The 13,005-nt window shown below is 43.0% G+C and overlaps 1 protein-coding gene across 4 annotated transcripts in view; it reads left to right on the top strand.

Annotated features, from left to right (window-relative positions):
* LOC116831131 (uncharacterized) overlaps positions 1-13,005 on the top strand; it is a 108,749-nt gene that overhangs the window by 25,775 nt on the left and 69,969 nt on the right. For all 4 annotated transcript variants that reach the window (XM_075064100.1, XM_032790906.2, XM_032790907.2 and 1 more), the window contains exon 4: positions 22-180. In XM_075064100.1, the coding sequence (XP_074920201.1) occupies positions 22-180 (159 nt within the window). The remainder of the gene's footprint in view (positions 1-21; positions 181-13,005) is intronic.

Genomic DNA, 13,005 nt, shown 5'->3' with positions numbered 1-13,005 from the left:
CATATGGATATTTTCTTCCAGCACCATCTTGAAAATTACAAGAATCTATACAGGCTGAGAAATGCCATGTATGTGCGTTACAGGGATTTGTTGAACAAGAAAGTTCAAAAGCAACGAATTCAGATCCGAATGTCTGATCTCAACTTCAAGCAAAATCTTGAACAGCAAGGAAGAGAAAAGGTATGAATTGTTTTATTTTGAGGGAAAAGAAGGGAGATTTGAAAATATAAGGAAATGTTGAGAAAGAAATGGAAGGCTTGACTGGAAAATTTAAGAGATTCCCCCTCCCCCATACCCTTTAGAAGTCGTATGAGTTTCTTTTATCTTATTAATATGCAGGGGTTAAGTTGATAACTCCCATTAGCATTAATACAATGTAACTATAAATACCCTCCTTTCATGGGAGGATGGGCAAGTTGGTCTGTTGGTGGGGAATTACTGAAAGTTTCAAACTCAGGATTTTCTCCTGGAAAATGAGCTTGTTGCAAGAAGAAAAATGACTGATTTTTAAACTGGAAAATGTTCTTAAGAGCACAGTGAGATTAAAGATAATCATCTTTTTTTTTTAAAGTTCTTGCCTGAGTCATTAATAATTATTGATGATTACAGACAAGCCAGATTTCTAAGAATCTTTTACTTTTCACCATTTTTGGTGTATGAAAACAAACTAGTTCATTTCACTTCTTCTTTCAGTAAGTCACTTGCTAGAATGTATTGACATTTTAATAAAATCCATTAAATGTTGTTAGCTTTTGTAAAGCCTCCCCACGCCTTTTTATGTAAAAACTAAAATTTGGACTTTAAACTACTTGACAGTGTTGCTTTGAAGTAATGGATGCTGAATCTCTAGCACAATCACCTAATGTGCTTTTAATCTTCTTATTCTTTAGTGTGGAACACAAGCCACAAAAGTAAGGCCGTGCCTATTCTGAGCTTACACGTTAATTACTCTGGAGCTCTCCCTGTTGGTACCACCACGGGAGCTGAACTGATGATGATGCAAGAATGAGACACTCTAAGGCCTTGTCTACACTTGCAAGTTGCAGCGCTGGTGAGGGGGTTACAGCGCTGCAACTTAGCAGGTGTCTACACTTAAAAGCTCAGCCAGCGCTGCAACTCCCTGTTTGCAGCGCTGGCTGTACACCTGGGTTTGCTTCCGGTGTAGCGAGACCAGCGCTGGTGATGCAGCGCTGGTCATCAGGTGTGGACACTCACCAGCGTTTTTATTGGCCTCCAGGGATATAGGACTTATCCCAGCATTCTTTTCAGCCTGTCTCGTCACGCTTGCACTCCACTGCTCTGGGCTTAGAGCTGGAGAGGAGGGAGAGCGGGCTTGCCCGAGCTCGCGGGGGGGAGAGCAGGGTTTGCCGCGTCGGCGGAGAGCGGGCTTGCTGGAGCTCGGCGGTGAGACGGGGCTTGCGGGGTTGCCGCGCTCGGTCGGGAGAGCGGGGCTTGCTGGAGCTCCGGCGGGAGAGCGGCGCTTGCGGGGTTGTCGCGCTCCGCCGCGCGGAGAGAGCGGCGCTTGCTGGAGCTCCGGCCGGGAGAGCGGCGCTTGCGGGGCTTGCCGCGCTCCGGCCGGAGAGGGCGGGCTTGCGGGGCTTGCCGCGCTCCAGCCAGGAGAGCGGGGCTTGCTGGAGCTCCGGCCGGAGAGCGGCGCTTGCGGGGTTTGCCGCGCTCCGGCCGGGAGAGCGGCGCTTTCTGGAGCTCCGGCCGGGAGAGCGGCGCTTGCGGGGTTTGCCGCGCTCGGCGGGAGAGCGGCGCTTGCGGGGTTTGCCACCTCCGGCCGGGAGAGCGGCGCTTGCGGGGTTTGCGCGCGCGGCCGAGAGCGGCGCTTGCTGGAGCTCCGGCCGGGAGGCGGGGCTTGCGGGGCTTGCCGCGCTCCGGCCGGGGGGCGGGGCTTGCTGGAGCTCGGCGGGAGAGCGGCGCCTGCGGGGTTTGCCGCGCTCCGGCCGGAGAGCGCGCTTTAATAGAAGCTGCATGTATGTATTTCAGTTCAGACTTTGGCCTTTTACTGTTTTACACAGGGTTGAAGAAAGGACAAAACAGATATCATGCTAACCTGATTGATTTTGGAGTTCATTTTTTTCCATGAAACTGAAGTACAAGGTATATACAGAAGAAAGAGAGGATTATAAACAAAGGACATATAGCAGTATGGGATAGCAGGGCTGTAATTAGTTCTCTTGTGATGCTAGTTATAAACACTACCTGCAGTGGTGGTGTTTTTGACATCAGTAGAAAATCTGGATAGAATTATAGCCTTGAATCAATCTGGGATAGAATGCAGAAATCTATAAATCAGACAGAAAACAACCTACAGAGTCTCATTTCAGGAGGGCTCTGTTCCTTAGAACTAATATGGTTAGTGTTATTATACTATGTTTTATCAGACTCCCACCACATACACCTAGTGCACATAATACTAAATTATACACCATTGAGCGGGATCAGTCTCCTGACTCCTCCATCTTATAGAAAGAGAAACAAACTAGTAATTGATGGAAAAAAGAGAGAAATTAAGTTATTTGAAAACAAACAAAATGGGCTATAAGTTTGTTAAATGTAATAATAAAAAAGTGCATACAGCATCCACCACTGCATCCAAAGAATTCCTAGAACAAGGAGGGAAATAATCACCATACCCCCCTTCCTGTTTATGTACTGTATTTTTTATAAAGGATTTCTTGTCTTTTTATTCACTGTTTATTATTACAGAAACTGTAACATGTACTACAAGTAAAAAAATAGGAACTGCAAATCAATGAAACCACTGCAGGTAACTGCTGGAGCAATGCTCTTAACTGCAGTGGAAGGCACCCACATTACTGTTGGCTTTCAGCCTCAAAGTGCCTCTTTAAGGCATCCCTTATCCTTGAAGCACTGTGCTGGGCTCTCTTGTCGCCCTGCTCTCTGGCTGTTCAAATTCAGCTCAGGCGTTGAACCTCGAGGTCCATTCGTACATAGGTTTCACCCTTCCCTTCACAATTATGGAGGATACAGCATGCGGTTATAATCGCGGATGCTGCTTTCCCCACGTCCAGCTTCCCGTAGAAGACTTCTCCATTCCCCTTAAACGGCCAAAGCATGCTCCACGGTCATTCTGCACCGGCTCAGCTGTAGTTGAACCGGTCCTTGCTCATGTCAAGCTTCCCTGTATCAGTTTCATGAGCCAAGGCAATACGGTAAGCGGGGTCTCAAGGATCACAATGGGCATTTCGACGTCCCCACTGTGATCTTACGGTCTGGGAAAAAGTCCCTGCCTGGCTTCCTGAACAGGCCACTGTTCGAAGATGCGTGCATCATGCACCTTTCCAGGCCTCCTGTGTAATGTCAGTGAACGCCCACGGTGATCCACAAGCGCCTGGGAACCATGAGAATACCCCTTCCGATTAATGTACTCGGATGTCAGGTGGGGTGGTGCCAGAATAGGGATATGCGTCCCATCTATTGCCCTCACAGTTGGGAAACCATTTGGGCAAAGCCATCCACTGTCCTGCCACATCCCCAGAGTCACGGTTCGTCTGAACGGATGCGATTAATGGCCCTGCAAACTTGCTTCACCACTATTCCACGGTTGACTTTCCACTCCAACTGGTTTGCGACCGATCGGTAGCTGTCTGGAGTTGCCAGCTTCAGACGCAATAGCCACCCGCTTCCACTGACAGGGCAGTTCTCAGTCTCGTGTCCTTGTGCTGCAGGGTTGGGGTGAGCTCAGCACACAGTCCATGAAAGTGGCTTTTCGCATCCTAATTCTGCAGCCACTGCTCGTCATCCAGACTTGCAGGACGATGTGATCCCACCACTCGTACTTGTTTCCCGAGCCAAAGGTGGCGTTCCACACTGCAGAGCACGTCCGTTACTGCGACAAGCAATTTACTGTCAGCAGCGTCAGCAGCATCTATTTCATCATCTGAGCTCTCACTGTCACTTTGGAGCATAAGGAATAGATCAACTGCCAGACGGGATGTGCTGGCAACATTCATCAGCAACATCTAAGCAGCTCGGGCTCCATTTCTTACTGAAATCACACGCTGCAGAATCACAATGGCACCAAACGGCTGAAAAGGGAAGCGATGCACCACGGGTCGTTGGAACAGGAAGCGGAATGCCCGCACCCTTCCGCTCCCTTCCCACAACCCCCAGCAGCAATTGGGACGAGGTGCTCTGTGGATAGCTGCCCACAATGCACCACTCACAACAGCGCTGCAACTGGTGCAAGTGTGGACACACTGCAGCGCTGGTCGCTGTCAGTGTGGACACACTGCAGCGCTGGCCGTACACAGCTGTACGACCACAGCTGTAACGGCCAGCGCTGCAAAACTGTAAGTGTAGACAAGGCCTAAGAGAGAGCTCCGTGTCGATAAGGCTAAATGTGTGTATTTGAATAGGCTAGTGCTGTAAAATGCAAGTATAGGACAGCCACATTTAGAGGAAATTAGGACTAAAATATTTTAAGAAATATCAAAATATTTAAAACAAAATTAATTTTTCTTATGTAGCAATCACAAAATTCTGATGTGTGGAAAAAACAAATGGTCTCCTTGCTCTCCTATGACACATGAAATAAAACATGTAAACTGAAATGAGGAGGATGGTCCCTTAGGAGGATGGAAGGCTTGAGAGAGAGAGAGAGAGAGAGACGTGTCAATTTTTAGTTGTTGTTTTTTAGGCATCACTGGGAAGTGTAATGTGTGTGTGACTTACTCTTCTTTGAGAATTGCCTCTGTGCCTTTGCACTTGTGGGATATTGTGCTCTTGGTCTTGAGCTGTGGAACTTTCTTGAAAAGCTGTGTGTGTTGGGGGAGTGGGGGGGAGGATTGCGCAAAAGAGATCTTGCGTGAAGGTGAACTTCCTGCCCCATTCTGCAGAGGGAATGTGCCTCCCTATCTGTAGAGTCCTTACATTATATAGGACTCCAATGCAGAGGGGAAGGCGGGCAGGTAGTCTGAATGAATGGAGGTGACTCTCTTGAAGAGCAACAGTTACTCTTAAGTACCCTCTTTCTTTTCCAAAGTCATTCAAAAGAAAAGAGGACGATGCACGTGAACCAATAAAATCACTTTTCAGGCTATCATGCAGTCATTAAAAGTATTCACATTTCTGATCCTTCCCCCGCCCCTTGCTTCTTTATAACATTTGAGCACCTAAAATGCAGGAGTTCTGCAGAGGGTTTAACACAACTTCTGACAAACCAAACCTATAGAGTCTGTTTGTGCTCAGGATTTATTGGCAACTCAAGGGGATACATTTTAGACAATTTTCTTATGCTTAAAAAGCTTGTATGTTGCAAAGACTTAAACAAAAAACAAACAAACATCCTGCCTGTGATATTATCCCTCAGTATTATAAAAATAACAATAATCCAAGCCCCAGGAAGAGTGGTCATTTTAGACTCTGCCTTATTTGTGGACTGTGTGTTAAAGTAAGTTAAGAAAAGCACCTGCTTACGCAGTACAAGCCCAGTGGTCTTTCCTTTGTAGATGACTTTGAAGGCTATGGCCAAAATTTTTGAAAACAGGAGCATGAAATTGGCACTTATATCGTTGCTTAGGAACCTACATAAATGATCTGTCTTTCAAAAGTGTTGAGGACCCAACAGCTTCTATTAAATTCAAATCAGTTATGCCAGCAGAGATTGTGCTATGTGTTTTGTTAGTGTAAGATTTACAATATTCTTAAGTATTCATGTCTTTGCATTTAAACACTTGGAGTTGTACATGTTGAGAGCTAAATAAATTGTTGTCAATTAGCAAATTTAACTAGACTTTGAAACTAGACAGAATTATGTTGCAATACCTAGAAACCACAGCTGCTCCAGAAAAACAAGTTTCCATCGGTTGTAGCTCCCCAAATGTGGATACTGGGAATTTGTTACTCATCCATTACTAATGGAGCTTCTTTCCTGGAGTCTGCTTGTGGATCTGTGAGGTTGTTGGGAGAACTTACATTCCTCTTCTAATTAAAAAATAAATAAATCAGAGCTATACCCCTGAATCTTCACTGCTGAGCATGTCATGTTCATCTTAAGCACTAGAGAACGCTGCTGCCTCAAATAAAAGATCACAGTTTTATTTCTCAAGGCTGCGTGTCAAGCTGAGAAAGTGAAATGGGGTTGGCAAGTGAGTTCTGGATCTTGGTAATCCCTCAGAAGTTAGATGGGGAAGAAGAATTGTAGAAGTAACACTTTTGAGCAGCTGTTTATTCTCCACTGATGAATAATACTCAGGACTGCAGTAGTTGATATTTTGATCTCAGGAACTAATTGGCCTTAGTTGTACAACTCATATTGGTGAATACTTACTAATGTGAGGAGTCCCACTGAAGCCAGTCAGAGCATGTCAACACTGCATTTTAAAAACTGCAGCAGCAAGTCTCAGAGCGCCGGTCTACAGACTCAACCTTGCAAGGCTTGTGCTATGGCGCTATAAAAAGCTGTGTAGATGTTGCAGCTCAGGCTCTGAAACCCACCTTCCTCCCTTGGGCTTTAGAACCCAAACTCTAGCCAGAGCCCAGCTGTCTCCACAGCTGTTTTTAGTGCTGTAGTCCAAGTGCTGAAACTCACTACTAGGGTTACCAGATGTCCCAATTTTATAGGGACAGTCCTGATTTTTGGGTCTTTTTCTTATATAGGCTCCTGCTACCCCCTCCCCCGTTCACATTTGCTGTCTGGTCACCCAACTCACTACTGAGGGTTTTAAAACAGTGTAGACATCCCTGCTTCTTTTATCGGGAAAGGTTCCAGTCTAGCCTGTTATTTCACATGTTGTAACACATGATGATGTGAAAATTGTGTTGTGCTGTGATGACAATGCACTGGGCAGGGACTATCTCGTGTGTTTGCACAACCCTAGCACAGTGGGGTCCTTTGTAACTGCATGATCACCAGCTTCATTAGATGGCGCTTGTATTAGGTTCATTTGGTGTTAACAGGTTAAAACAGTGTGTGGGAATTTATGCTACTGTTTTCAAGACTATCTGGAGACAATAAAACAGACTTGTTCATGAAACTGCAACCATACTTACAGGAGTACATGACACTATCACAGAAATATTCTGAGCAACTTAAACTATTTAATCAGAAGCTTAGATTTTCCTGTAACAGGGTTGTAATATTGAGGTCCAAATTTTCTGCTACTGTCAATGGGCACAGTGCCAATAACTTCAGTGGAGTTTTGCCACAATATGCTAGAGACTTTGGTCCTATTATTTTTATTTCCTTCCTTCAACCCCAGCGCTCACTGCACACACATGCACATATAGATTTTTTTTCTACATGCTGTGAGAACTGGCGTGCTTTGATTTCTTCACATGGTAAAATGAAGGAAAATAACCCTTTTAGTGCCCAAAAGATACAAGTACTGAAGGTTAAGATCTAATATGAAAATGAAATAGGATTGGGGAAATTTTGATTCTGTTGAAAAACCAAAAAGATTTTGGCTTTTCAGTTTTTTTGACAAAGCTTAAAATTATCTTTGGAAATCATATTTTCAAGGAAAATGTCCTTTGCTTAGTCAAAACCCATGAATTCTCCATCAAACAGTTGCAGTGGAAACTTGTCAACCAGCACTATAATAAAGACTTAAAGGCAAATAAATAAAATTAAAATATTACTGGAACATGAGCTTGTACTCCCCTGAGATATTGCAAACAGGTCTCAGAACTGTTCCTATTTAATGCCTGAGTGACCTGCTAGTTATATATGAGCCATACAAAATGGAAATCAAGAAGATTTCAATGTGCTCACTTCTAAAAAATTTTAATAACCAGATCCTGGTTTCCTTCTATATGCCAGATAATATAATAGACAGTGTGTAAACTTCAGTGTTACATTTTTGCTTTATTTTAAATAGTTTTATGGAATGCATTCTCAGTTAGCAGGGAGGCGGTTAATGAATTTTGTATTTTATTGCAAGGTCTCTGAACAGATAATTGCACTATCCTGCAGGATCAGGGCCAGTATTTCCGTTTTGTCTGTCCCTTTCTGTCACCTTTTTAAATGCATACTATTTCTCATGGTAAAACAGGTTTTAGAGACCTCATGGGGAGAAGGAAATGCAGACGTCTGAGATGTTAGGTGTAAATTCTCACTTTCTTTGGATTTATTCAATCTGGTACCAGAAAATAAATCACTTTTCACGATATTTACACTGCATATTAGTCCAAATAACAAGTAAATGTGAAATATTTTAGTAAATTATTCCTACTCTGGGTTCTACCAAACATGGGTTCTTCTCAAAGGCTTTAACTTGAACTTTTCTTTCAAACCTACAAACCTTTCTCCTCCGCTTCTTTATAACATTTCAAAACAAAACAAAACACTCATTTCACCTGACAGCTTGCAGAGTCATACATATATAGCTAACTACCATTCTAAACAGCCACAGGAGTTCACGGAGAAAATAAAAATAATTTGTTCTCCATTTAAATGAATGGAGGAACCAAAGAACCTCTGCAGACAAAACTATATTGCCCATTTTAAAAATGGAAGAACTCAGCTGCACTCACCATAGCAGTCAACTGTTTCTGTTTGGCTCCAGTTTGGGAAAGTGTCCCTCCTCAGGACAGAAAGTGCATACTTAAAATTAAGCATGATTGAAAGTGCTGCCTTAATAGGGATAGATGTAATCATGTGTTTTGAGTTCTTTCTTGAATTGGGGCCTCTGAGGGACATCCATAATTCAGACTCAAGTTCATCACTTTTCTTCACATACCTGGTCTTCACATATTTATCATTGTGAACTGCTTATCAGCAATGAAAAATCATGAAACTGAAGTGATTTATACTAAAGCAATGAATCCTGCATCATTTCCAACTCCCTGAATAGATAATCTTTAGGGCTGTCGATTAATCACAGTTAACTCATGCGATTAACTCAAAAAAATTAATGACGATTAATCGCAGTTTTAATTGTACTATTGAACAATAGAATACCAATTCGAATTTATTAAATATTTTTGGATGTTTTCTATGTTTCAAAACATTGATTTCAATTACAACACAGCATATAAAGTGTACAGTGCTCACTTTATTGTTTTTATTACAAATATTTGCATTGTAAAAATGATAAACAAAAGAAATAGTATTTTTCCATTCACAGCATACAAGTACTGTAGCGCAATCTCTTTATCATGAAAGTGCAACTTACAAATGTAGAAATTTTTTTGTTACATAACAGCACTCAAAAAGAAACCCAATGTAAAACTTTAGAGCCCACAAATCTGCTCAGCCCTATTTCTTGTTTAGCCAATCGCTAAGAGAAACACATTTGTTTACGTTTATGGGAGACAATATTGCCTGCTTTTTATTTACAGTGTCATCTGAAAGTGAGAACAGGCATTCACACGGTACTTCTTGTAGCTGGCATCGCAAGGTATTTATGCACCAGATATGCTAAACATTCCTTTTCCCCTTCATGCTTCCGCCACCATTCCAGAGGACATGCTTCTATGCTGATGACACTCATTTAAAAAAAATAATGCGTTAATTAAATTTGTGACTGAACTCTTGGGGGTGTGGAGAGGGTTGTATGTCTCCTGTTCTGTTTTACATGCATTCTGCCATATATTTCATGTAACAACAGTCTTTTATGATGACCCAACACATCTTCATTTTTAAGAACACTTTCACTGAAGATTTGACAAACTGCAAAGCAGGTACCACTCAACTCAAGATTTAAGAATCTAAAGTGCCTTCCAAAATCTGAGGGGGCAAGGTGTGGTGCATGTTTTCAGAAGTCTTAAAAGAGCAACAGTCTGATGCGGAAACTACAGAACCCAAACCACCAAAAAAGAAAATCAATCTCCTGCTGGTGACATCTGACTCAGATGATGAAAATAAACATGCGTCGGTCTGCACAGTTTTGTATTGTTATGAAGCAGAACCTGTCATCAGCATGGATGCAGGTCCCCTGGAATGATGATTGAAGCATAAAAGGACATATGAATCTTTAGCGCATCTGGCATGTAAATATCTTGTGACACTGACTACAACGGTGCCATGCGAATGCCTGTTCTCACTTTCAGGTGACATTGAAACAAGAAGCGGGTAGCATTATCTCCGCAAATGTAAACAAACTTGTTTGAGCAATTGTCTGAACAAGAAGTAGGACTGAGTTTGCTTGTAGGTTCTAAAGTTTTACATTGTTTTATTTTTGAATGCAGTTATTTTTATGTACATAATTCTACACTTGTAAGTTCAACTTTCATGATAGAGATTGCACTACAGTACTTGTATTAGGTGAATTGAAAAATACTATTTCCTTTGTTACAATGCAAATATTTGTAATAAAAATATAAAGTGAGCACTGTACACTTTGAATTCTGTGTTGTAATTGAAATCAATATATTTGAAAATATAGAAAACAAAATACTATTTATTTAAATATTTTTGGATATTATTGTTTAACAGCGCACTTAATTTTTTTCATTGCTTGACAGCCCTAATTATCTTATGTCCCTTATTTTGAGTCTGTTAAGCCCAACTTGGTCTCTCTCACATTTGGACTTTGATAGGTTGGATGAAATGGTTTCCAATTTACAAGATGGCTAGCATTGCAGACTTCATCAATCAGCTTAGTTCTGACAGTGCTGTTGAATTTTTACCTTCCAAAAAGAGAAAATACAACCAAGTTAAAAACAAAAACTACAGGAGAGTCAGCCCATATGGAAAAAGTCTATTGCAATCCATAAAGAATGATTTTAAATGGTTACAGAAAAGTTATCAATCTATAGAATTGTATAGTAGGAATGTAGCTTTCTAGTCCATTCTGTATGTTGGTTTAAAACATCTCTGAAAAGTAGTGTTGGATGAAAAATGAGACCAATTTTCCTTATGATTTTTTCATTAAAAATGTTCTCTCAGAAATAGTTTTGGTAGAAGTTTTCTAGCTGTAAGTGATAGAAAGGACTTAATTTTCTCTTTAATTTCACAGGTGTTGGTTGTTTTTGATAAATCATATTGATGTCATCTCATGAAATATACATGCTGTTTCTATAAGGGAGATGATTTATGTACTCTTCCTCTGGTCCCAGATCTTGCTTTAAAACAAGTATTTTGATGGTGGGAATAAAAACAAAGTTATCACTAAAAACGTGACTCTGCCCAACGTCAATAAACTAAAGAACAGCAACCCTGCCATCACTTTCCAGCCATACAGATCTGACTGTCTTTCATATAATTCATGATTGACACAGTTATCCTGAAAAGGACATGATTATTGGCAAGACTGCTTCCAAGCTTACTGTGGTGTTTCTCACACTACCAAGTCTGCTGGTGAAGCATGGTGATAGCTGCTCAGTCAGATATTAGGCCTAGTGAGCAGAGTCCTGACTGCAGGAGCAATCCCTACTCCAATGGGATTAGAAGGAGCCACGTGGAACATTTTTCCCATTAGGATGCCAGTCAGTACTGAAGTGTTTTAGTGCATCAGACTGGCCCGTTCCCCTGGGGCTTATGGGAGCTGCTGAAGAGCTTGGCAAGTAGGGAATGTGAGGCTCAGGGGCACCTGTTCTGGTGCTGTTGGAGTGGGAGTTGGGGGGAAGAGAAGTGAGGGAGCAGAGAGAGCTCTCTTCGGAGAGAGGGAAGTGGAGTATAAAGTGGGACTGGTGTGGGTAAGGAAGGGGTGAGAGAAACAAGAGAAGAACTTTTATTCTAAAGACAAGTATGTTCTTCCTTTAGGCATCTAATGCTTTAAAAAGTATCCCACAAAGCAGTCCAGATGGGATTAGGTGAGCGGGTGTGGCACTCGCTATGCACTCAGTAATAGCTCCTAGAAGAGTGCCTTGTGCTCTAGAAGTAGAACTATGCCACACTTGCTAGTTCTAGTTCACGCAGTTTAAACTTCACACCCCTGGAGTTTCACTTTGAGCTCTAACAGGCCCAAATTCAAAACAAACTTGACTGAAACCAGTGAGTTTTTTGCATGATTCTCACACACAATTTGTGGGGGGGGGAGAAGGGGTGACACTGACTTGAAACTCTGCTTAGGTTCACTTGAATGGCTGGCAAACCTCTGGGGAAAGTGGGCATTCATAATAGATTACATTTGGTCTAGGACCGTCATTAGGGAAGTTTTCATATGGGGATATGGGCTAGGAGGACACAAGGGTTATTGTCTGAAGGGCTCCCTAGAGAGCTGCAGTTTAATATTCTTGAAAGATAGTTTAGATAATGGAGGTCCTTCATCCTGGGGGATCTCCCCTCCACCAAGGACCGGCTGTGATGTGAATTGTTCGTGCTTCATTGCCCCCGGCGTATAGTGCCAGCAGTGGGGTGCTTTTTATTGACTAAGGGTATGGCTACACTTGGAGGTGTGCAGCGCTGGGAGTTACAGCTGTGTTCACACAGCTGTGTAGGGACAGCGCTGCGGTGTGGCCACACTGACAGCTACCAGTGCTGCAATGTGGCCACATTTGCAGCATTTGCAGCGCTGTTGGGAGTGGTGCATTGTGGGCAGCTATCCCATAGAGCACCTCATCCCATTTTGGCGCTGTAGGTTGTGGGAAGGGGACGGAAGGGTGCGGGTCATTCCGCTTCCTGTCCCAACGCCCCGTGTGCATCGCTACACATCCGAACAGTTTGGTGCATTATGTGAGTCTACAGCGCAATTTCTGTTAGAAATGGAGCCCGAGCTGCTGAGGACTTTGCTGATGAATGTCGCCAGCACATCACGTTTGGCAGTTGAGCTATTCCTTCAGCTCCAAAGTGACAGTGAGGAGTCCACGATGATATAGATTCGCCTGATGACGCGTGACACTAAATTGCTTGTGGCAGTACGGACGTGCTCAGCACGTGGAACGCCGCCTTTGGGCTCGGGAAACAAGCACTGAATGGTGGGATCACATCGTCCTGCAAGTCTGGGATGACGAGCAGTGGCTGCAGAACTTTCGATGAGAAAAGCCACTTTCATGGGACTGTGGGCTGAGCTTGCCCCAACCCTGCGGCGCAAGGACACGAGATTGAGAGCTGCCCTGTCAGTGGAGAAGCGGGTGGCTATTGCGTTTGGA

Source organism: Chelonoidis abingdonii, chromosome 3, assembly GCF_003597395.2.
Source record: "Chelonoidis abingdonii isolate Lonesome George chromosome 3, CheloAbing_2.0, whole genome shotgun sequence".
NCBI classification, from domain to species: Eukaryota; Metazoa; Chordata; order Testudines; family Testudinidae; genus Chelonoidis; species Chelonoidis abingdonii.
Note: the sequence above shows the minus strand (reverse complement) of the source record. Positions and strands in the feature narration are given on the sequence as shown.